Source organism: Dermacentor silvarum, chromosome 2 (assembly GCF_013339745.2).
Source record: "Dermacentor silvarum isolate Dsil-2018 chromosome 2, BIME_Dsil_1.4, whole genome shotgun sequence".
NCBI classification, from domain to species: Eukaryota; Metazoa; Arthropoda; class Arachnida; order Ixodida; family Ixodidae; genus Dermacentor; species Dermacentor silvarum.
This window is the reverse complement of record NC_051155.1, coordinates 254,510,708-254,536,500: the sequence shown is the minus strand read 5'-3', so window position 1 is coordinate 254,536,500 and position 25,793 is coordinate 254,510,708. Positions and strand designations below refer to the sequence as shown.

The 25,793-nt window shown below is 46.5% G+C and overlaps 1 protein-coding gene across 3 annotated transcripts; it reads left to right on the top strand.

The window, feature by feature from the left end:
• The first annotated feature begins 149 nt into the window (after nucleotides 1–149).
• LOC119443159 (transmembrane protein 164) lies at nucleotides 150–25,440 on the top strand. 3 transcript variants are annotated; one of them, XM_037708323.2, is made up of 6 exons: nucleotides 150–659; nucleotides 2,342–2,429; nucleotides 11,391–11,549; nucleotides 12,156–12,455; nucleotides 20,232–20,481; nucleotides 24,753–25,440. In XM_037708323.2, exons 1-5 carry the CDS (start codon nucleotides 613–615, stop codon nucleotides 20,439–20,441), a joined length of 804 nt encoding a protein of 267 aa, XP_037564251.1. In that variant the 5' UTR covers nucleotides 150–612; the 3' UTR covers nucleotides 20,442–20,481; nucleotides 24,753–25,440. The 3 variants fall into 3 exon arrangements, with proteins under 3 accessions (XP_037564251.1, XP_049518589.1, XP_037564250.1); XM_049662632.1 differs by lacking the exon at nucleotides 2,342–2,429 and having other exon boundaries at nucleotides 153–659; XM_037708322.2 differs by lacking the exon at nucleotides 2,342–2,429 and having other exon boundaries at nucleotides 154–540.
• Nucleotides 25,441–25,793: the final 353 nt, after the last annotated feature.

Sequence of the window (25,793 nt, the reverse complement as noted above, 5' to 3'; positions counted from 1 at the left end):
CAATGGTCTCTTGCATGGAGTTTCTTTTTTTTCTTTTTTTAATAGAAAGAAAAATGTAGAAAATTCTATAAGTTTTATGCCACAGAATATCCACAGCCCATAGCATTGGATCACAAATCAGCTCCGTGAGCCACCCTTGCAGCCTCCGAGATTAACGTTAAAAAAAATGGCATAACGCATGGCTTTCGTTCCTCCACGGTAAATGAGAGTGCACCGGAGGCCGTAGTTGCCGTTTTTTTTCGTGGGTCGTGACACGTTAGGGGGGCCTCACGGGGCTTTCACTCGAAGTGCTGAAACAAGCGTCGAATTTGTGCAATTATGAGCGGCATGGCGAGCGGTCAAACTGAGCCGTGCACCTCAGGCAGTGCGTCGTTGTTCGCCGTTTCCGAGTGGGCATACGCGGGCGTCAACCACAGCTTGGCAGGCAACGGCGGGCCCGAGTGCGCCCAATTCATATCCATCCGGAGGCGCCTGTGGGAAACCGTGCTGGCTGTGCTCTGGACTGCAGCGTTAGCGCTGTGGAGCTGGCGGCGCCTGCAGGTGGGTGCGCGGCGTCGGTTTGTTGGTAAATGAAGTGGCCCATCGACCAAGCCAGGATCACCGCACCTACCTATGTCCCGATGTTTCAAAGCCGGGATAGTACAACGATTCAATTCCGAGTGCGTTCATTTTCGCGCATTGGCGTGAGCGACTGCGTTGTCACCATAGTTGGCCAGTAGAGAAATGTGTATAATGAGAATGATTAATATACTCATACAACCACTTGCTCCTCGCTAGCAGTGAATACGCGCTGAAAGAATTCAAAATTCCCACAAGTTGCAAAATCTAGCGCCAAAGAACAGGTGTATGCACAGCAAATTTGTGTAGTTGTTCATTTATGCCATTCAAATTGCACATTTAAAGCTGTAATGGGATAAAGAGTTCGACATGAGCATAGAACAATCGAATGTTTTGTCTCTTTTGATTAAGCACTTCTTCGTACTACACATTTTCCTCTGCTTGCTCTTTTTTTTTTTTACTCATTGGGTTCAGAAGTTGATATGTTGCAAAGATGGCCATCATCAGTAGCTGGAACATGATGCATTGTGCAAAACCATGATCAGCCTGCTTTTTTATGTCCACGGTAGGACGAAGGCCACTCCTAGCGATCTCCTATTACTACACTTGTCAGGCATCAGCTGACTCCATACAGTGCCTGCAAATATCATCGCAACATGTCTGCCATAATCGGCTGTGTTTCCCTTAAAACCCATTCTGAGCATCTGCTCTGTGCATTACATGACCTGCCCAAAAGTATTTCTTACTCAACCAGAATATTGTCACGGGACCGTTACCCAACTGCGTGCACGAGGAGTCCACTGCGGAGTTCCGTGTTGTTGTGGCGTTACCCCGCACCCCCACCAAAATGTAACAAGGAAAGCGAGAGGTAAAATATGTACTTACAGGAGCCTATATATACATACACGTACAACAGGCAGTATGGCGAAATTCACACACGAGCCAAGGTGCGCCTTCATCATCCTTGTGCTGCGTCCTAGTGCGCCCGCTTGGGTAATGGGCCCGTGACAATATCAATGCAGCTAATCCGTGCAGCTACACGTATCATTTTCCATCCCATTGCTTGTTGCACGGTTCATAGCTTCCTCTCAAGCCTTTTTTGTGGTCCTCCTAATTTCTGTCCCATAAATAGGGTTCTGCATTTTAAAAATAATATTTGGCATTTATTGGCAATCTCTTTTAAGGCACAATCAAATTTGAGGTTTTGCGGATTTTGGACTGTTATTTGCCTTCCAGCTTCCTCATACCTGAAAAATAGCCTTGATTGAAAAGATAAAAAGGCAGTATAGCCACAGGAACATTTTTTTTTTTTTCATTTATGTTCAACATTTACAATATCAGGGTTTATTATCGTTCCAACTTACCATAATATGTACATGCACATTTACCAATGTTGAAGCCTGTCGTTGCGCTGCACTCTTTCTGCTTTACGAGACTAAACATCAAGAGTACTCTTTTAACTTTCACACTGGATGCAGGAAAAGCCAGTAGATCCTGCCCAGTGTTTGAAAGGACGGGTCAGTCTAATGCTTGCTTGCTCCAGGAAACAAGGGGCTTAGCAATTTCTTTAACAGTGTATGCCTGATATTCTGAGACCTTCCTTGCCAAAAAGGTAGTCATACCCCAGTGGTAGAATGACAGAAAACAGCTGCTCGTACGTGTTGAATGCACACTTTTGCCTTCGTGTTTTGTTTCACAATCAAAGCGTGGTACCAGAGTGACTGGATTGTGTACTGCGATGTCGTGTTCCACTGCACATTGACGTTCCACTTTTCTGCAACAGCAACCTAGAATTATCTGGGGCTGTTAATGACTTCACAGAGCTTCTCCTCACCGAAGATGTCAAGCATGCAGTTGACGTCCTCCACAAGGTTTGTTGCAGATGCCTCATTTAATTGACTTAGCAGCAACTGTAGGCATTCAGCAAAAAGGCATTGCAGTCATGTAAATAGACTGAGCTTCTAGTTCTGTACTTATGGAGAGCACACCGTTTGAGTTTTTTTTCTAGGAACCTCAGCTTGGTCAGCGGGTTCTGTGAAGAGTTTGTTGTCGTGACAAATGCCTTGAACTTCTCACTCTTTCCTGCAAATGTTTAACGTTAAAGTGCAGTCATGTGATCACAGCTGAGGGCCCTGGAAATCTGGCGTTTTTAGCGTGAATCTGAATTGTCAAATAATTTACCATCAAGTGTTTTAGGGGCGAAGCTCCTTATAGCGGCACCCGTTCCGTCCCCGTCGTAGTAGTAGTAGTAGTAGTGTGTAACCAGTCTGAGAAAAAAGAAAAAAATTCCGAAGTTGTGTCCGTAGCGCGGAATCGAACCAGGGACCCCTCGCTTCCGAGCGCGCGGCGTTAGCCCACTATGCCACGAAGCGGACATGGACAAACGCACCACGATGGCTATAAATACCCAACATTAACGAAAGGCCGCGTTTCTAGCGCGTTTCTAATGCGTTTGTGCTAGCGCGTTACGGCCCGTGTAAGAAGCTGGTGTAAGACGCTGTGGCCTCTCCACCTTACCTTCAACGCGTTTCGAACGCGCTGCCCAAAGCGGTGGCAAGTCAAGTTCAAGTCGAGGAGCGTTTATGAATACGGGGGGTATACTCTCTCAGCAGTCATGTGATGGCGTTGGCAAACGCGGTGCACGTTCCGGCATGTGTAAATGGCTGCGTAAGACGCTGTGGCCGCTCCCCCTTACTAGAGAGTACTGCACGTTTCTAACGCGTTTGTGCTAGCGTCCCCTTAAGCGGGAAATCCGATGATTCCCTCCGGAGCTTCGCCCACTCATCATCATTCACCTCGTGGATCTGCTGTCATTTTTTTCAGATCTTATAGAATTAATTGGAAAACACAACCCTACCTATAGGTGAGGACTATGGAATGAGTGTGCACTCTTCTGTGCAAGGATATGCTGCCAGTGCCTGCATTATATTTATTTGTACATTTCTGAAGTGTATCGCTGTTTTCCCAGGACAGTTCACTTGAAAAGTACCATATTCACTTATGTAAGACCCGTCCTCGTGCAACGCCTGCACCTCCACTTCGAATGCAAACATTTGGAAAAAGAGCTTCACTAAGCTTCACATGCATACCTGCATGCTGGTTGATTGCCGCAACCGGCTACAACATGGCATTAGTCCGTGTCCGAAAAATAGGGTCACGATTGTAAATGTGTGTATATAGTAGGCCGCCATTGGTTGCATTTATTTGCATAACAGTCTGAGCACAGTTCAATGCTTCGCTGAATAGCCATAAGCTTGCCTCGTGTAAGGCAAGCTTATTGCACTCCTCTGTGAGGGGTACCGTATTTATTCGATGATAAGGCGGTCCCGATTATAAGGCGAGGGTGCAGTTCGGGGACCGCAAGAAAAAGAACTTAAATACGCACAATGGCGCAAAATGATGACCATGAAATAGGGGGGAAAGGGAGCTTCACCACACAAGTGCAAGTTATCTACAAATTTTGCCTCTAGTAGTGGCTTCATGGCATAGCGGCATGCACTGCCGTAAAACCACACTTTAAAGAGAAATTCACAATGCCGTGAAGCCACACCTAAAGGAAAATTTCACATATAAGGCGGGGGGTGACTTTGAGGCCAAAGATTCTGGGGAAAGACCTAGCCTTATATTCGAATAAATACGATCTTAACATAGGGGAGTCACAAAATGAAGTACCGTACTTTCCGGTGTATAAGACGCATTTTTTTTTTCAGAATTTTGCGTCGGTGCGTCTTATAAAACACTTATGTACATTTTTTTTTCTGGAAAAACTGCCGCCAAAAGCGTGCTGGTTAACTTAATTGCTACGGGTTCTGTGCGCGCTATCGAGGTGGCGGGTACGTTCTTCTCGTGATCGAGTTCCCGAGCGCCGTGCGAGAAGGACGGAGCAGCAACGCAAGCGGCGGCAGGCTGACCGCGAGTCGGCCGACCCCGAATTCGTTGCATCTGCAGATCGCTTTCAAGATACGGCGCGCGCTGCTGCGCAAACTACGCAGTTGCTACCAGAGTACAAGCCTCCCTCTCCCTCCCTTCTGCGCTGCCTTCCCTCTTTCCTCCCTTTCACTCGCACATACAGCATATTGCACGCGGGGACGGTGTTATCACCTTTGGACTTTACACGGAACATAGCGGCAACCACAACGGCAGAAATGCGCCTGGAGTGGAAGTATATGGCACACATACGCTTGCTTGTAACCCGCGTTCACGGAGTGACACGTCACTATAATTTTTTTAAATCGCTTACCGAACGAATAGGTGCATCTATACACCAGTGCGGTGCGACTTATATATGTCTTTTTTTTTTTTTCGGAAAAACTGCCGTTTTGAGGGAAGTGCATCTTATACAAAGGTGCGACTTATAGACCGGAAAATACGGTAATACACATATACAAACATGTTTACAGGCAACGCAATACATCAGATAATACAGTCAGAAGTTATATGGTAATCAATTTTAAATGGAGTACTGATAGAATTTTGCTTTGATGAGTAGGTGTAGGTCCAATAATCAAGGAATGAAGCTGCAAATGCTCCTACATGCCAGTAACATCGTTAATTGTGACCAGACCTGGCATTGCTCCAGATTGAGTGCCACACAATGGTGTTCGTAGCTGGTAATCACATGAGCTCATGTGGACTTGCAAACCAATGACACAAGAGAGCAGACTAGCTGAGTTGCCATTTACTGAATTAATTCGTAGTCCCACATGTGCTGCATCACATCCTTGCCTTATGAGTCGGGGTTATTCTCACAGCCATTGTCATGCGAGGTCAAGAATTTCCTGCAAGGCAGATTTGGCACTATTATGCACATAGCAGTTTCGTTGGATGCAAAGTGACTGGGCTGCAAACTGCAGAGAAGGTGAACAGGGCAAAATACAAGTTGACCTTGCAGCAACCTCCGAAATGTTCTCTCATACTGACATGTTTATATTTTCTTCTCATGCCCTTGTGTCTGGAGCAAAGACCTGTGGGGTAGTTTTAGTATTTATTTGGCCAAGAAAGTCGGGCAGCTATGGAAAAGCATCATTACAAAGGGGTTGCCCCATCATCAGCATTGGTTGCTGTTGGAAGCAGCCCATGTTCCTTTCTGGTAACCAGCTGTCACAAAGTCAAATGGGCGAATATTTCTGCACTTCCCCAGCATGCATTGTTTGCATCTGCTTTTGCAAAAACTTATCCACTGTTGTCGTTGAGTTCTCATATGAGGAGACAAATGGAACACCATGTTTGCTATGGTGCCACCCCATCATGGTAATCTATTTTCAGACTTAAGCATGCACTAATCTCTGTCCGTGACTGCACAGACGGAAGAGCGAGGAGCCAAGAACAGACGGGTGAGCAGCTCGGCAGACAAGGGGCATCTTTTCCCGTCATTGGTCTGTGAGCTTGAGCATTCCCATCGGACATCAGCAGCCTTTGTGGAATGTCGCAGAGAGCCTAGGACGCGTAAAGTTGATGTCAATGTTGCAAGATGCTGTGGTTTAGAGGCAGCTGTCAGCTTGGTCTTTAAACTCGTATTAAAATATTTTCTCGGTAGCTTTCAACAGTAATATTCTGCCAGAGATAACTTATTATACAAATTAATTGAACCACAGTTGCTCAATTGTTGCGAACTAGAAAATTTTTGTCAGTGCTCTCTTAATGATGTTGAATGTGCAAGAAATATGTTAAAACTAAATTTTTAACAGACATGATTAAGAGATTACAGTTAAACCTGGATATAACGAAATTGACAAATTCTCGAAAAACTTCGTTATAAAGAGGATTTCGTTATATGCAGGTTCGGCACGAAAATTAGAAAAAGAAGCGCTTACCGTATGCACTATCGCTAAAGATTTACTCCCAATACACTAAAGTTGCGATGAACAAAAAAGCCCCAGTTTCGCCCGAAAGGCGAAGCATCGATTGCGGCAGCAAATTAGAAGACAGCTATGCGAAGTGAGGATAGTACAGTCAAACCTCGTTAATACGTACCCGCTTAATGCGTTATTGCGGTTTAAACGTAGTCGCGAAGATTCCCCCACCCAGCCCCCATTGAACCCCATGTATTGACTGACCGCTTAAGCCGTAGTCGCTCATTGCCCACCAAATGGTTAGTGCGTACTATTTTTCTTGTTCTACACGCACAGGCACAAAATCGGCAAAATCTCATGTGCGCAGACGTTCGATTCTGGAGTTGCGACGCCCGGACAACAGTCGCCAGCGATAGTGAACTTAAACATGGCCACCATGATGTATTTCCTGCTCGTACAGCTGTTGCCGATTGCCACGCACAAAAGCATGGCCTTCGAGATAAGTTCCCGGTAACACGGAGAAGCTGCCGGTAGGGGGTGCGAATTCGCTGTCGCCGTGTTGCATGGTGAAAGCAGTGTAAAGCGGCAGTTTTAAACCGTGTTAGGGAAGCTAGTGGAGGTAACTGGACAGCGAGATTGCCGTACGACTTACCATGGGGCTTTGTTTAGGTATTTTGGCGGGCTTTCTCGTTAGGTGGTCGGGCGGACGATGGTGCGGCAGACTAGGAAAGACAGGGGTGATGGCGAGCTGGTGCAGTGCGAGGAGTGCAAACATTGATGCTATTTGGACATGACGCACTTCGCAAGTTTAGCCGACGCTGAGGAGGCTAGCTTCGTGTGCAGGTCGTGTGAAGGATTTAAGGGGACTGTGCGGCGGATGGAAGGGGAATGGGCAGCTAGTGTGGAGGAGCTCAAAGGGGAGCTGAAGGTAGAGCGAGAGCGGCAGATTGAGCTCGAAGCTCGGATCGGCGAGTTGCTTGGCAGGGAGGGGGCCGAAGCCAACCTGGTAAAGCGAATAGCTGGCGAGCTACAAGAATAACGGGAAAAGCGGGCCGTGCTGGAAGTGCGGGTGGAGGCGTTAATAGCACAGGCGGCGCGTAATCCCGGGTCGGAGCTGAGTCAGGCGGGCGGCGGGCACACCGCGGAGTCTCAGGCAGAGGCATGCTATGAGAGCAGGGAGGGACACCTAGGGGCCGTAGCCAACGGCAACACAGGGGTTCCACAACGCGAGGTAGCGCAACAGGCTTTGGGTGGGACGGGACAAGCGGCAGGGAGCCCGTCGCAGCGTGTCAGTGGCGCACGGTGGGAGGAGAACCAGCTAGCGCGAACTGGAGGACAGCAATCGCAGGCTGGAGGCGAACGTGTAGAGCGAAGGGGGTGGTGGGGGACTCCAATGTAGTGAGGGTTGAGGAGGGCGTCCTTATAAAAGTGAAGGCAGATGGGCGGGTGAGGTGGACGCCCAGTCAGGGAAGTGCATGGTTGACGCAATAGCAAAAGCTCAGAAGGTGGTATGGGACAACATGGAGCACGAAAATCTGGTCATTATCCATGCTGGTCTCAACGATGTGCTGAAGGGAAGGAGCCAGAACTTAAAGAGACAGTTAGAGGTTGGGTTGCGTAAACTCAGAGAAGCCTCTGCGAAGGTGCATGTGACCATATGCACAATCCCAGAGGGTCAAGGCCAGGCTAGCGGAATGGAACGGAGTGTGGTTGAGGCTAACTGGGTCATTAGGGGTCTGAGTCGAACACTTGGGTACAGCGTAATGGACGTAAACCAAGACGTGTACGGGTCTGGCTCCCACCCTTTTGCACAGGGTGGCATTCGCTACAGTGGTGCCACGGGCAAGATGGTAGGTAGTAGGATAGGGCGCCAAGCTACGGCTTTTTTGGGAAGACCCAGAGCCCTGAGGCCACCAGTGTAGACGAAGACGGACCCAGAGAGGCCGCAAGATTCAAGAAACGTAGAGTCGGTAGGAGAAGAAATAGACGTAAGCACCAGGGGCAAGGTTATTCTGACATAGGGTACATTAACATGCAAGGTGGCAGGAATAGGCTGAAGTGGGAGGAGATAGACGAGCAGCTAAGGCAGGAAAAGCTGATGGTATATGGGTTTGTGGAGACACATCTTGGAGACATGGAGCAACCACCCTGTAATCCTGACTGTGCATGGGAATATTGCAATAGAACAGAGGGCAGCAGAAAAGGGGGTGGAATTGGGGCATTCATTCATAAATGTATGAATTGGCAAAGGGTCAAACAGGAATACAAAGAGCATTTATGGCTAAAAGGGAAAGTGGCAGGAGAGCAGACACTCCTTGGCTTTCTATACCTGTGGACTGGAGCAAATGCCAAAGAGGAAAACAAAAAAAAATGCTGGAATGCATATCAGGTGACATTAATGAGCTAGGAGGAGGGTGCAAGATTATTGTACTAGGAGACATGAACGCACACATAGAAGACATGGACGGGTACACAGACTCAACAGGCAACATGATGCTGGATATGTGTGAAAGGCATGACTTAATGGTATGCAACAGTACTGAGAAGTGTGAAAGGCACATAACATGGGAGATAGGGAGCCTGCAGTCGACGATAGATTATGCACTAATGTCACATAGGATGCATTATAGGCTAAAGGTAATCAACATAGATGAATATGGCTCCAGAAGTCTAGGTAGTGATCACAAACGTTTTAAGGTGAGTTTTAGAAGAGAAATGAATGTAGGTAGGAGACAAGATGAACAACCAGGTGGGATATTTTACTGGGAAAACCAGCTCGAAATAGCAACCCAACAAATTTAGGAATTTCAGAGGATAGTAAAACAGAATGGACATATGCAAATTTAACAGGGCTATTTGAGCTAGAGCTCGCTAAGGTACGAGTGAGGCCCAAAGGGAACAGAAAACGTAAACCCAAGAGCTGGTGGGATGAGGAGGTGATGAGGTGGTGAATAAGTACAAATATCTTGGAGTGTGGATAAACAATGGGGCTGAGTACCTAACGGAACATGAAAAATATGTAACGGCTAAAGGTAGCAGAAATGCAGCTGTGATGAAAAATAGGGCACTGTGGAATTAAAATAGGTACGAAGTGGTGAGAGGGATTTGGAAAGGCGTGATGGTCCCTAGTTTGACTTTCGGCAATGCGGTCCTGTGCATGAGACCAGAGGTTCGAGCAAGGTTGGAAGTTAAGCAGCGAGGGGTAGGTAGACTGGCTCTGGGAGCACACGGAAATACACCAAACCAGGGGGTACAGGGTGACATGGGATGGACGTCATTCGAGGGTAGGGAAGCCAGCAGCAAGATAGAATTTGAGGAGCGATTGAGAGAAATGGCAGAAAAGCGGTGGGCAAGGAGAGTTTTCAGTTATTTGTACATGAGGAATGTTGACACAAAATGGAATAAGCTGACCAGAAAATTGTCAATCAAATATTTGGACTGCAGGAGGAGTGCAAACCAGGAAACAGCGGTTAAGAAAAAGGTTAAAGAAACAGAGAGGGGTCTGTGGAAAACAGGGATGCAGACGAAATCAGCACTGGGAACATACAGAACTTTCAAGCAAGAAATTGCCAAAGAAAATATCTATGATAATTCTAGGGGAAGCTCTTTGTTGTTTGAAGCCAGGACGGGAGTATTGCGGACTAAGATGGACCGAGTCAAGCACCAAGGTATAGACACGTTGTGCGGTGTGTGTGGAGAAGAGGAAACGGCTGAACACCTCATACTTTTCTGCAAAGGGCTTAACCCTACAGTGCAAAGCAACGGGGCTGATTTTTTCGAAGCATTGGGGTTTAGGGACAGTGAAGGCAAAATAGACTTTAAGCGGGTAGAAATAGCCAAACGGAGGTTATCTAATTGGTGGCTAAAATCAAGGCAGGGGTGAAAAGCGCGCTTCCGCGCTAGGCACGGCGGGGGAGGCGTTTACTTCGGCGGCTGCCGCCGTATCTTGATAGCGATCTGCGATATGGAAAAAGTGTGCACCCTAGCAGGCTTATCTTCAAAGCGAACTTCGTCGAAGCACTCATCCTTGGAATGTCACACCACGTACTGGATGCGTGGACACGTGTCGGTTCGCACAAGCGTAGTCGTCGGAAACGAAGAGCGAGCGACACGATGGCATCGTAGCGTCGTATAGTGTCACCTAGTTTCAGGTTAGTGAAGTGAAGCGTAGAGACTTGCGCAGTAACTAAAAAGTGACGCTGTCAGCGCGTTGAAAAAAAAAGTTTTTTTTTTTCCTTCGGCAACATCAACAGGAAAAGGAGAGTGCCGGCTTGGCGGGCTAGGCCAGCTGTAGCAAACGGCGGGATCAGGTTTGGATAAAGGGAGGGGGAAAGGTCACGCCCGCGGCGGTAAGATCGCCGGGTCGAGGGATGCAGGCCCGCCTCGTTCACGCTCGCAGCCCGCACACGTGCGCTCGCTCTCGCCTCGCAGTCGCCGTGAATTCGAGCGCACCAACGCGACGGAATGCGAAGCGCACGCCGCCGCCGCTTCGCATTCCGTCGCGGAGGAGAAGGTGCTTCTGGTTGCTGCTCGCGCAAAAATGACAAAATTTGGGGCGAAATCTTCAGGTTGTCGGCGGGGAAAATTCGTTATTTCGAGGGGGGTCTCCCGCTGCCACTTCGTTACGTAGAGGTCTCAAATACATGTGCCTCTATGGAGTAACAGCGGGGAATAGAAAAACTTCGTTATATCCAGGAATTCGTTATATGGAGGTTGGTTATAAGCAGGTTTAACTGTATTTCTTTTTCTTTCAGAACATTTACCATACACTCTGGCAGCATCTTTGAAAGCCTTTCCGATTTCGCCAGTTTGGGCTGTGCATTTTTTATAGACACGTGAGTCTGATGAGTGACAGCTGGAAAGATATTGCTCAGGTAAAGGGGGGGGGGGGGGGCAGTGCAAAGTGCACTCAAGTGTTTTTTGATATCAGTCAATGACACGTATGACTCAGTACACTGTGCTGTTTAAAGCTACAGAAGTTTTAGGCATAGTTCCTGTATGATGTCAGCAGTGGCAAGCGGAAGGGATGTTCATGCGCAGGTGCCTCCAGCGCCAAAGGTTGTGCGAGAAGACCGTGGGGGCAAGCGGTGCCTGCTGGTGCTGCTCTGCTTGGTGTTTGGCATGGAGCTTGGCTTCAAGTTTGCTTCACGCACCGTCATTTACATCCTCAACCCCTGCCACATCATCACCATGCTACAGGTGCAGAGCACTTGCCTCAAGCTCTTTGCTGCCGCACAGTGACACATTACTTTCTTGAAGCTCAACATCCACTGCACTTGTTAAATCTGTGCTCTCTTGGTCATGGCTAATGTAAATGTGGGAGAGTGTGCAGTTGTGTCCATTGTGTGAGCAGTGACACATGTGCAGTCTGTGAGGGATGAGCCTATTTTTTTAATATAAGAAGGCAAAGCAAATGAAATTATAGTGCTTAGTATACGTCTTTTTTAATTGAGTGGCTATGGTGTCCCAGTACTGAGCGCGAGTTTACGTAATCAACTTCTGGCCACTCTCTGATGAGAGTGGAATGCAAGAAGAATGCTTTTGTCTGCACAATAACTAACACTAGGTGATAAAGATTGATTTGGAGCCCTCTACAACAGTGTGGTTTTGGGACATTCGACACAATCAGTAGAATGTTCTTCCCCAGGTAAAATATCAGATGTAAAGATTTGAGAGCTGAAGTGCTTGAGTTTTGATTTCAGCTAGTATGTTTTTCTTGCTCCCCTGTCTTGCTCCCCAAATTCTCGCTCTGCTGCTGCTGCTAAGTGTAGTGCACAACTGACATGTCAGTGGTGCCTTTTTCAGATAGTAATGCTGGCGGCACCTCCCACATCTTGCCTACTGACGGTGCTGTTTCGAGTGCACATCCATTGGCTGAATGGTCCCCTGCTGGCACTTCTGTTTCCGGTGCTGAACACACGGATGCTGCCGCTGGAACGAGAGGTGTACTGGGTGCAGCATGGTCTGATGCTGGCTGTGCCCTGCTACCTCATGCGGCTTGGCGGTGTGTTCAGCACAGAACCCCTGGCCGACCTCAGCTGGGGGCTGCTCAGCCTGGCCCTTCAGTACCTCTACCACTTCCTTGTCCTGCAAGCACTGGCACTGGTGCGTCTTGCAAACATTCAAGTCAATCCTTCACTAGAATTCTCGGCGTGGACTAGCTCACAGAAATGCTCAGAGCTGATGTATTTACCAAAATGCAATTGGAAGATTGGTCAAGAACGAACTTATCGCTGCTTGGCTCTACCTGGCAAACCTTTCATTGAGCTGTACTTAATGGCTCATGCTTCTTTTGCGCCTGGTCCACCATGAGGCAGAACATCCCCATAGCTCACCACGTGTGGCTATTAGTGGCAGTTTAGTACGGAGCAAATGGGGAATAGTACTGAATGAAAGAAAAGAACTGGACTAGGGGATGTCTTGACATGGTACTACCAGCACAGCCCAAAATGAAATGAACTGACCAGAACATGTGACGAGGTTATTTTGGAGATGATAAGGTATTACAGATGTAACGAAGAACTGAGATTTTAGCTCAGCACAGAAATAGATTGCAAGAAATGTAAGGGTACAATTATCTATTTTAAAAAGTATAATTGTTTAACCACATTTTGTCAGTGTGCTCGAAATCTCATTTTGTCTTCACCTTGTATCCACAGTGCAAATGACGTCTTTTGCTAGGAGGCAATAGAATTGGTACCATTGGCATTGTTCTAGGCACTCAACTGGAGACCACTGCCAAGTGCCACTTGGCACGACAGGAGCGGGCCCCGTCTTGATAATTTTGCATTGAATTTAAGAGAATCTAAGCAGAATGAAGCAAGCAAATTGTCATTTAAAGGTTTTCAAACTAGCCGTCTCTTGACGTGAAAACTTGAAAATTGCAGAGCTTAATGAGACTTTGCGAGTAGCTTTATTGTGTGTGCCCATGTGTGTATTGGCCATCTGTGTGTTCTAGTATCATTATATATATATATATATATATATATAAATAAAACGATGAGAAGCACAACCTCGCGGTTATCTTAGGTTACCTAAGATAACCGTGAAGTTGTGCTTCTCGCTTGGCTCTTTGAAAAATCCAGTTTCTATATATATATATATATATATATATATATATATATATATATATATATGTATATACCATATTTCTCACTCACACCATAGGTTGACATACTCATTCACGGATATACTACTGACTCATACTCACTCTGCACTCATTTCGCTTGAAGTGTTAGTGAGTGACAAAGGGTGTGAGAGTATGCGAGTATGAAGGGGCATGAGTGGGTGTTAGTGAGTATACAGAGCACCCAGGCGCGGATCCAGGGGGGATGTCCGGATGTCCTGACCCCCCCCTTAAAATTTCTGCATCGCCCCCTCGCTGACAGGGGGATGGCCCTGTCGCAAAAAAAAAAAAAAATGTGGCCACCAGCATTTTTCATAAAGTATTTTTCGCGAGTACCAGTGGTATCAGCCATGCATAGAAGTAAAGCTAGCTCGCTCACAAGCTTAGTTGTATTCCGTAGGAGTGTGGTGTCACGAAGTTGCCGTCGTTATTTTTTCTCATGAACACCTTGGACCTCCTTACGCCTGCCGTGCCTTACTCGTCCCGTCGGTGGCGTCGAATGAACGAGGGGACGTCCCTTTTGCCAAACACGCCGAGGTCCGCTCGAGCGCCTTCGTGCCCGATTAACTTAGTTTCCCCTTGGGGTGTCAACGGTTGCCTCATTGGCTGTCATCGGTTCCGCGACCAACCTGCTTAATGAAAGAGATCTCTTGCTGAAGTGTTCATATATACATAATAACAACTAACAGCTAAACTAAGAACTACGCATAGGCAACTTTTTTTAACTGTAGCACTCATTCTGATCACAGTTACACGTTGACAATATCCAGTACGAGCACAGTACCGTTCGTACGCTACAAGTTTTTCATTGTAACTTCGCAGTTTTATTGTCGTACATTAAGCAGAGGAGGCTCAAGCCCACCGGATCCGTTTGTTTGAGTCGGCGTTCTCGCGGAGCGGGGCGAAGTGGGGGAGCGTGACGTCAGCGGCCAATGCCAGCGCGCGGGCCTAGGATGGCGTCGCGTGGTTAGAGAAACGGGAGCAGATGCGCGCCTTGTGTAAAAGGATGACGTCGCGTGGGAAACAAAACATGAAGACGCTGGCTCGCGCTCTCGCCTACTACGCCACATCGTTATTCTTGTAGGTGGCGTCGTGAGTCTTCATACGCGGTGATTCGCATATCGTAAACAGCCAGCGCAGTGGTTGCTGCGTTGGAACGGACCGTTACGCCCGTATTCAAGAACGTCCCTCTAGTCAACACACCACCACGACTCAAGAGAGAAGATGGCACCGCCATACCTCCACAGAAGTGGTCACTGAGCTTCATGATCATTCACGGGAATTCATGAGAATTGTCGCGTCTTTATTCTCGATTATTCTGCGCAGTACGAGAATTGAAATTTGGAGTCTGATATCTCGGAGCACGGACACGCTAGAATAATTCTTCCGACTGATACTGTGTAGAAACTCGACTGTCTCTAAGTTTTCAATATAAACATACCCACTTACTGCAGTAAACAAAAAAGAATTGTTCAATTTTAGTTCATTGGACTGCTCACACCGATAATTATCATCTCACTTTGTGCCCCCTTAGCCACATAACTTATTTGCACAGGTGGTCTTCGCATGCCTCCCAGTGCCTAATTTAAAGAAAACCATAAAGCTTAGTTTTGAACACCCTGTATTATCAGGCGCAGCTGCCAAGCACATGGCTGTATTGGGTAACGTCCTTTTCCTATAAGCTCGGAGAAACCGATACCTGGCTTCGCTACAGGTCTTTTCCCTCTTTCTGGGGTTTTACGTGCCAAAACCAGTTCCGATTATGAGGCACGCCGTAGTGGAAGGCTCCGGATTAATTTTGAGCACCTGGGGTTCTTTAACCTGTACTACAACGCAAGAACACGGGCGTTTTTGCATTTCGCCTCAATCGAAATGCGGCCGCCGCGGCCGGTATTTGATCCGGCTATCTCGTGCTCAACGCCTGAGCTGACTGAGCCACCACGGAGAGCTACAGGTGTTGCTTTAGCCGTATAAAACGCGGGCTTATCGTGAGGAAAAACGGTAAATTTTGGTAAATAAGAAAGACTGCTATCATCATCATCACCATAATCATCATTGACAGAAGCTGACCCCCCCCTCAGAAAAAACCTGGATCCGCCCCTGAGAGCACCTAAAAAAATATTGGTGAATGAGTGTCTGCTTATTCTGCTGGCCTATGCTTAACACCTGGTTTAGCATAGCAGGCCATCAGCCAGGCAAAAATTTCCAGCTCTCCATTTAAATCTCTTGTTATAGAGTTGGTGTAGCATAAGCAACTCCAACAGCTGTCAAGTCAGGCACTTATTGAGGTAATGCAGGAGTACGGATTTCTGTCTAAAGTCGCATTGAGCTGCAGATATTGCTGGCCCTCGTTCGCAGATTGTGTATGTTAAGGCATTGAAAAAGGAAACATTTCAGGTGAGATAATTGCAGGAAATTATTTATTCTTTCTAATTAAGAAAACAGTGGAATCCAAGCAATGTCAAAAGTACAGTCGACTTCCGTTAATTCAACCCTGACTGCACTGGTGAAATCGATTGAATTCCTGTGGGTCGAATTAAACAAGATACAGAAGAAACGCCAGAACACAGCAATGGTTAATTTTGCAGTATTTGCTCGTGTTTAACATGCCTCCTAATCAAATGCACACCCACTTTTTTATGTATCCATAGTAGAAAAGTAACTTAAAAATGACTTAAAGCTCCTAACCAAAGTAGAAATCTAATGCACACCCGATTTTGTAGAATAGCGGCTGGTTTTCTTAAGTCAACTTTGCCGCATGGTTTTTAAAGTCAGCTTCACAGAAATACAGCCATGTTATGCAGTTAAGCGTACGAACGCTGTGAAGGTAGTTTTTGTTTTGTATCTGATTGCACCTCGTAGGCACCCAATTTTCCACCCAATTTTTCTTTTGAAAACAAAGGGTACCCATTAGAATTGGGTAAATACCATAATCAGACGATGTGAGCTACCATTGTTGCATGAAAATGAGCATTTTCGACGGGAGATGACATCGGGTGTTCAGAATATTCGCTGTCCCCTAAGCTCCGCCGAGACAGACACTGCTACTAAAAGGTCGTTATTGGGGTCACCATAGGGCTCAGGTGCATGCGTGTGGACTGGCCAAGTTAGAATTATCCAGAAAATGACAAATTTAGGATCGAAATTGGCGAACGTTTGCGCCCATAAAAATGCATGGGCGCCAGCCAGGAGCTTTGGTCGCGATCGAATTAATAAATAAATTGAATTAACCGGAGTCGAATTAACAGAAGTTTACTGTATTGCAGAAGAGTTGGAAGTTGGTTTTCTTCCAACATGGCAGACACTGCAGATAGCACCACGCTGGACAGATACAAGGCAGAGGAAAATTGCAAACACATCACTGACGTCCAAACATTAAGGGCACAGATAACGGTACAGTGTGTGGCCATACCGCTGAAAAAATCTCTCGCCAGTCTGTGGAAAATGCACTAGAGTGCTAGCAACATATCCATATTAACCCTTTGAGGTTCGTTGCCATACATGTACTGTGGCGGAAGCAAATCCCAAATGGCCATGCTGGCGACTGAACATATGAAAAAACGCACTGTTTCTGTACGTACAGCCGCCTAGGGTCATTCTGTAGGGACTGCAACCTTTCGCAACTTTAGAAAAAATGCTTAGTGTGCTGCCGCTGCTCCACTTGCACGAAAACTGATTTTTCGGTTTGCGCTATGGTGGTTGCCAGTGAGGCAGTTTGGGATTGCTGTTTCGCCTAGTTTAGTGCCAAATGCTCAAGCCCACACTTACACACCTTATAATTGGCATTCTCTCGCTGCGCATTGTGGGTTATGGGCATCGGAAAAACTTATTTCTATTTTATTTCCTATCACTCGAAGCGTTAGCGTGATGTGCTCGCCCGCTTGGATATTCTGTAGGTGTGTGATTACTTCGTTTACAGATGGGCGATTGCAAACCAGAGATATTGCCACGTATGCGTCTCTTTTTGCAGTATGCGTGAGAAATGATAGGATCTCATCTGGTGACGTAACAATTGATTGCTGCAAGAGTCTAGCTTGCTTAGTTTTTCTGACTGGTGCGCACCACTGAGTTTGTTTGTGGGTGCTCACACGGCATGCTTCGCTGTTGCTATGGCCGTGCGCGTCCCTGGGGCCGTATTGCTTTGTGATCCACCTAATTTTTCATTCTTCTGGCCTTTTGTGATTGGTTCGGACGCCACCGCACCGCCATCCTTGCCGAGATCACACCCTCGGTGTGATGTAATAAAAGGGGAAAACGAAATGCAATCTTTCAAAAGACGTGTTTATTTATGTCAAACCAATCTAAAACAAAAAATTAAGTTGTGTGAATTTTATTACATCTGCAAAACATTGTTTACACTATTTTATCGATGTATTTTACAATAAACCATGTATAAAACTGCACACATGAAAAAAATATTCTTACTTTATTGTCACGTAAAAAAATTATTTGTTTTTTCTCCACATAAGTTGCTCTGAATATTGTAAATCTGCAATAAAAAATGTGATACTGGGGGATGCTTCTCCCGAAAAGATGTGACCCTCAAAGGGTTAAGGACACAGTACAGGATTTGTGTTTTTCAACTATAATAGTGTTCTATTCAGTACTTGTTGCTTTTCGAAATGAAACTGCAGCTGCCACCATGACCTGGTGCCAGATTGTTAAGTTATATAAATAGCTGTCCACTCTTCTGTATAGCAGCTGCATAAGTTGATACTCCTTGAAAAATGTTTGTGTGATGCACCTGGTATTTTAGCACTGTTTAGAATCTGGGTCAAGGCTGCTGCAGATGATTCTGTCTCAAGAGAGGGACCATGTGGAACAAGCAGCCCCGGACAGCTTTGTTTGCAGCATCTTCATAAAACTGAGATAAGCATCATTGTAATGCATCGCTACCAAATCTACCAAATCGCACATTCACTACCGCTGGCGGATCCTCATCCAAAGGAAAACAGAGCAAGGAGCGTGTCACGGTGCTGTTTTTGTGGCAGTGCAACAGGCGAGGACAAGCTTCCTTTGTTGATACTGGGGAAGGCGGAGAAGCCGCGGTGCTTCCGAAATGCAACTATTCCTAGGGAATGCATACGGTACAGAAGTAAGCGAGCATGGATGACTGCTGCTATTTTTTAAGACTACGTGCACCTTCTGGATAGACGGCTCAACGTAATGAATCGGCAAGTGCTTTTCATAATTGAGCCACAGGAAAATGGACAACCTCAAGGCGATCGCTGTGGAATTTTTTCCTGCAAACACAACCGCGGCATTGCAACCGATGGATCGGGGCATCATTGAGACCACCCGGAAGCTGTACCGCAAGGCTTTTTTCCAGCGCATGCTCACAGCGTACGACGCCAGCAAGAGGTACAACATTGATTTGCTTGGTGCAATCCATTTGCTGAACTTTTTATGGAAAGGCCCTTCGAAGGTTGCCAACTGCCTTGCGCATGCCGACTTTTCCCGCGCCGTTGTCAGCGACCCTGACGATGACCAGTCTGACGATGACCAGACTTGCAACGATCTGTACGAGGCTGTTCATAAAATTGCTGGCCAAGAGGTAGAAGGCGACTTCGAGACATTCGCATTGGCTGACGCTGCTGCTCCCATGGTCGCCCTAGCGACGGATGTGGAGATAATTGACACTGTTGGTGGCCCCGATGAGGACGAAGAGCTGGAAGACGAAGAGCCATGCAAACTGCCAACTATGGTGCAGACACGGGAGTAGCTACGCCTGCTGCCAAATAAGGTTGAATGCATGGGCGGCGACCACGGCCTCGTGCAATGCTTGGTCAAATTGGAGCAGGGATTGCTCGCACCCGGTAAGGACTTGAAACAGCCTAAGCTCACTGCCTTTTTTGCACCTGAATAAAGTTTTGCTTCACTGAATACATTGTATTTTGACTTCCTCACAGTTGTGTCACAATTAAAGCTTGACTGCTTTAGCTTTTCTTGAGTGGTCGCTTATATCGAATCACTGCTTATAACGAATTTTTTCGCCGTCCCGCTGACTTTGTTATAACGAGGGATTACTGTATTTGACTTTAGAATCGAGGTAGGTGAATATAAAAGTCACATGCCTAACGAGCATAATCATGGCACCACAAATTAATCTGATTGTGCCAAGCTAAAAGAGTGGGGTGATTTAAGTGTTTGTTAGAAGCAAGCTTTGTTGCATATTTTGGCACAAAGTTGGTGGGAGACGTAGCCATAAATTGCTTATGTGTCAAATGATACGCAGCATGAGACCGGGATCCCTGGCCCTTGTGCCAATAAAATCCATATATCATCATCATCATCATGAGACCGGGCATGAAAAAGTTTGAGAACAAGTGAGTCAAGCTTGCAAGGCTGCGATGAAGGAAAGGAAGATGTGCTCACCTGTGCCGTTTCACTGAAGCTGATAGATCCTGCCACATGTGGGAGCTTTACTGTGACAGCAGTTATTGTTTTGTCTGTCCATCTGTCCTTTCCATGACACCAATGGCAGTGGCCATCGTCGTCATTGTGGAGTTGTCGTCGTTATCATGCATCGCCCAGTGTTTGAACAAGATGCCACAATTGAGTCAAGTAACTGTTCCGAACTGAAATTTTGCACGCTGCAAAGTAAGCGATTGTGTAGTAAATCATCTCCTCTATGGACATGACATTCCATTATCTGAAAGGAGAACACTAAGCCATACATTTTTCCTCACTAAAGTAGGGATAGGGAACGGTTTGAGCAGTGTGTGCAGGCTGTTCATATACTGAACCACATGCAGGTGACTGAAGTGAACTTGAACAGCATGCTGTGCCCGGCGGTGTCAGACCCGTTCTATGGTCCCCATTACCGGCTGTGGGCACTGGCCCACCAGTTCCTTCTGGTGCTGGTGGCAGGCAAGCTGTACACAACTGTGTGCTCCTGGCTGCTGCGCGTCACCAGACTGCGCATCTGCTGCAGCACAGGACAGGACCACAAGCATTCCTCTTAAGGGACCACAGGTTGGGACCACCTCAGGGGCAATTCTCAAGGTGGGTTTTATTGTGGGCAGCCCACACTTGCGACCCTTTATACACAACTTCAAGTATACCAGTGATGGGCAAGAATGCCAACATTATAGGCCCATTAATCTGGTAATTTATATATGCAGTACAATCTCGGTGATATGAATTTCACGGGGTCGCGTGATATATTCGTATCAGCCAAAATTCGTAGCATCAAAATGTACACAAAATCAAGAAAAAAGTTTATTTATTTTTAGCAGGAAAGATTCCTAATACAGTGGAACCCCGTTGATACGTTCCTCGCTGCTGTGTTTTCCCGGCTGCTACATCGGGTTTTCGCTGTCCTGACCTCAAATCGATTGACTTCCATGTGTTATGTTCCCCTTGATACGTCGCCAATCTGTAATGTTCCTGCATCTTGAGTTGCGTTTGAATGTGGCGGTCACATAAATTTAGCGGTGCAGCCAGCTTGTAAGTTGCAACAAGTGACTGGTGCTTTGCAACAAGCAACCGGCACATTGCAACAAGCTCCAGCACATTGCAGTAAGCGACCAAAGTTTTCAGCAAGCGACATGCACGATGCAGAAATGCTTGTACACATTTCACCTTTATATGTCTGCCTCCCCCTTCTTTTTCTTTGTGTGTTTAGAGCTCCAGCAACTTATTCGGTATAGTTCCCAGCAAACCTAAACTTAGCAGTTAAGGGTCTGACCTGGGAGCCGCAGCAGCCACGCGTTCGTAGAAGGTATCGCTCCCACAAACATACGTTTGTGTAGCTCAAATCCAGCGCTAATGCAGCTGCACTAACGTGAAACCTGGGGCATAATAGTTCAGCGGGAACCCGCAAGGTATACTCGTAGAAGTGGTTTACCTTGAACATTAGTGGGGCACCACACACTATCGTTCCCAATTTCCAAGCATGCTTTGCACTGTTTTCTTGCAAATAAATTGCATTACCACTTTCTAATGCAGAAAAAAAAATGTGTTTAGGTTAGCATAAAAGTATTTCCGTTCAACGCACTTTCCGACTACCAGAAGCTACTTGGAAACATTACTTTATCTGCGTAATAATAAAAATATTATGTTCAAAAATGCAGAAATGCGTGTAAACATTTCGCCTTTATATGTCTGCCTCCCCCCCCCCCCCCTCCTTTTTTTTGTGTTTAGAACTCCAGTAACTTATTCGGTATAGTTCCCAGCAAACCTAAACTTATCAGTTTTCTTGTTTTAATTTTGAATAGGTATGAGCTGCTTACAGAGCAAAATATATTGGAAACTGGGATCTAAGAAAAGGTCGCCTTTTTTGTTTTGTTATGTGATAGCACTAATTATCGTTAGACGAATGTAGCCTGGGGAATGTGCGCGCTACCCACGGTAGGAGCAAGGAAATAAAGGGTTTACGCTGAGCCGACTAAAATGCAGTGGCGAGCTGTGTCACGGTGGAAGTAATTCGTTTTAATTAAAAATTATGCGAAGGTCTGCACTGCAGCACAAGCCTACGTAATTTTTTTTTTTTTTGTTCACTAATTTTATCCGCCCTTGTATCAGACGTTCCAGACCACTTTTGCTGCAATGCCGCTAAAGCAGTGCATTCATTAACGTACTGCAGCAACCACCGTTTCTTGAGAATAGCATTAAACTTCTTTCATGATATGCTTAATGCGTTGGGCAGCAACAAACTAAATTAACAAGCATAGTGTCACGCGCGCAGAAGCAAACATGAACACATCTCACTCGATGACTGCGGAATCTCGCTGTCTAAACGCTGGAGTGAGGAAGGGCGGCAGCAGCAGCGAGGGAATTGACCTTCGTGCTGCCTCTCGCTTGTGCACTAAGCGGCGAAAACAGCGCGCACGAAGCTATGAGCACTCGCACTCTGTCCCCGTCGCAGACCGCTTTCAAGATAGGGCCCGCGTTGCCGCCGGAGAACGCCCCCCCTACCTCCCTCCACAGTGCCTTGCACGCAACCAAAGATGGCGCGCTTCCTCCCCGCTTTCCTCTTGCGTGCGCAAGATTGAGCCGCCATCGTCCGATCACCCTTACACGCTTTCACTCGCACATACAACATACGGCCTGCGGCGACGATGTTATCGCCTGTGGACTTTATACGGAACATCACGGCGACGGCAGAAATGCACCTGAAATGTCTATATAATTGCTATCGAAATAGTAAAAGCAGATTGGAATAGTTTTACAGTATACCAGCCCAGGGTTGATTAAGGCTGTATGGGTCTGTTGAGACATATGGTGACCCAGAAATTATGTTACCGTGTCGATTGGACCGCATAATTTGAGAACATGTTCCACTATCATCATGAGCATCGACACGGGTATATAGTTCGATCGTAGTGCCACCGACGTTTTCGACTTTACAGGAAAGCATGCGCCGTGCCGCCGCTCGATCCACTCTTGCATATTCTTGTATGCTATAGCTACAAAGCGCTCTTCTACTATGCGCTTCGTGTTGGTGTATTGTGTCTTTCGTCATGGTTTCGAAGTGCGCTGCCATATTCAATATTTCATTATTCCACCAAAATTCAGATTGGCCTGCTCCAAAATGAAATTTAGTCTGCTCCAAGCTGCTCCAAAACTCAATTCTCTCGGCTCCAAAAATTGCTCCAAATTGACTTTGGGCAGTCCCACCCCTGGCAAATGCATGTAACCGGGTCATGACACTTTTGCACCCGCCGTGTAAATCCAAACCTAGTCTAGGTACGGGTTGCTCGAAGCTACGACAAGACACCGATGCGCGTGTATACGAACGGCGTCGTGGACGAGAGGCCGCTGTACGATGTCGCAAAGATGATGGCCGTGAACAACTTCCGTACACTCGCTTTCGTTTGTGAGCTGTGTTGTCGGCCTTCCGAGTGTCGCTATTGGGCACGAAACATTAGTCGCGGACGCCGATTGGCCTGTAGGCCGTGTTAACCACAAGTTCGCTGCTGGCCGATGGGGTAACAGGCCACAAGCCGTTGCGGAATGCTTGCCGCTAATATGTTCGTACGGGTGTGTTCGGTCTCGAGATCTGGGACAAGGCCGCTGCATGAGAACCTGGATGCGTGATGCATGCAGGTTCGATTTACGGCTGTTGAAGCGGCGTGAAGTTCGTCGCCCCATATTCAACACGATCCGCATGACCATTGGCGGCCAGTCGGCCTGATCTTCGCACTTTATGGCCCTGCTATTGTTGCCGTTCCTTTTGTCCGCGCCGCGTTATCATTTGGATCGGTCCTGTTGATCTGCACAAACCTTGTGCCAGTGTCGAGGAGCACTCGCCGCGATAGTCCACTCATGCCGGGGTGGCCCATCCGCGGCGCGCTTCTTTTGCACCGAAAACGACGTGAGGCACACGCGACATGTGGCACTGCGTGGGTGTCCATATCGTATATTCGAAAAATTGAATTATTCAAACGTTCACTATTCGATTCGATATTTGAGTATTCGTGCACACCCCTAGTTAAAATAATTTGTTTAGTAATTGCTCAATTACTTTTGTGGGGCAGTAAATTTATGAAAGAAGTAATTGTAATCGGTTACCTCTTTTCTATAACGTGTACAAGTCTGGCAGTGGCCCTTTTTATTATACTATTCTAGGCACCATACTTCTATTCACCTTGCGCGCCGTTGCGGAGGTGGAAAGAGAAACGTGACACGTGGCAAAGGCCCTATGACCTCAGGGCAAGGATTTCTATGCATGATAAAAATAGGAAAGTATCTGATAGCAAAACATGATTCAGCAGGAAACATATTGGCTCAAAAAGTGCATTGCTTTCTGCAAAATTTGCAATCTGTGTTGAATTAAAATATTTTTCATTCTGGTTCAACGAAGTTTATGTTCATTTGCATTATGTAACAATAATTACAAGAAAACAGCACATTTATTTTCTTGCAAAACTCGACTGTTGCCTGGCAGTTGAACTACTGCCCTGTTCAAGGTGGCTGCCGTGGTACTGCCGCCTTAACAAGCTTGTCTAACAGAATGCTGTTATGTGAACTCTGCCTGAAGAGAACGGGAACCGAAACCAGCACTTAGGTTTTTGGCTGTTATACTGCATATGAATCCTGACAGCCATATCGAATGGTGAGGCCATCATTGGAGACAGCTGCCTCAGAACTTGCCCCAAAACGCTCTTGACCATTCCCACCAGTCAACATCGTGGTCAGATTTTATTGCATCTTCTCTGCAGAGAACCTGTGGAGGATATTCCTTTGTATAAGGTCCACTTCCTGTTCTTTTGCACAAGCGGATTTTGCATTCGGAGTTGTAATCTGAAGATGATGCACGCTCGCATTTGCAGGTGCGTGCTACCCAGGCCTGCTGCTATGGCTGCTCCAAGGCCAGCACCAACAGTGCTCAGTTGCCAAGCACCGTGCTGAGAATAGAAGCTGCATAATCTAGCAGCTCTCACACTTCATGCTGACAGCTGCCTAGCTTAGTAGATGGCCACGTAGTCTAAGCCTAAGTAGTGTTACCACAGGCGAACTAGCAATTGTCGCATCTATGACAAATGTTGCCCTATGGACTCCGCAGCCTTGTGCAAATAGCAGCTGTATTGCTCAATAGGCAGAGTTGGCAGCTACATTGCAATGTTTTTTAACTAGATATGAGAACACATTATTAGTTTTATTCACAAGCATGGAAAGCTAGAATGAAAGTGATTCCAATGGTGCTAATGGGGCCAGTATAATATGAGATGCTGTGGAGGTTCTCCATCCACATAGTTTTGATGAGCAGTACAGGCGATTGTGATGGGTAGCCATGCTGCATCAACGTAATTCTGTGTGCCATTCCCTTGTATGTGTACATTGTCAAAAGAGAATATTTTCTTGTGGTAGCCACAGGTAGCTAAGCTTTATGGTGATATCTTAAGCATAGAGTTGTTAAGAAAAGTGAACATTTTTTACCATTAGCATAGCATGTGACACCTGTTTTATAAGTTCACATAAGAAGTTCTCTAGTCAATAAAGATGTTACAGAAATTGAAATCATGTTTGGTGTAAAGCGACATGTACTCTTGTAGCATGGAAACAGTGTTGTGTGTTTGCAGTGCTCAATATACTTGATTTCAACAACTTTTGAATGTACGGTAGACTTCCATTAATTCGCCTGCAATTAGTTCGATCTCCACATAAGGTCCCGGCCTGCGCCAATACAATTCTATGGGCCCAAAGCATTGTTATGTCGATCTAAAAATTGGCCTTCACCGGATAATTCAAACTTGGATATAGTCAGCTCGCATACACCTGACACCAATGGTGACCCCAATTACAACCCCTCTAGTCGCAGCGTCTGACCTGGCGGAGCTTCGGGGACAGTGAATGCGTCGAACACACGCCAC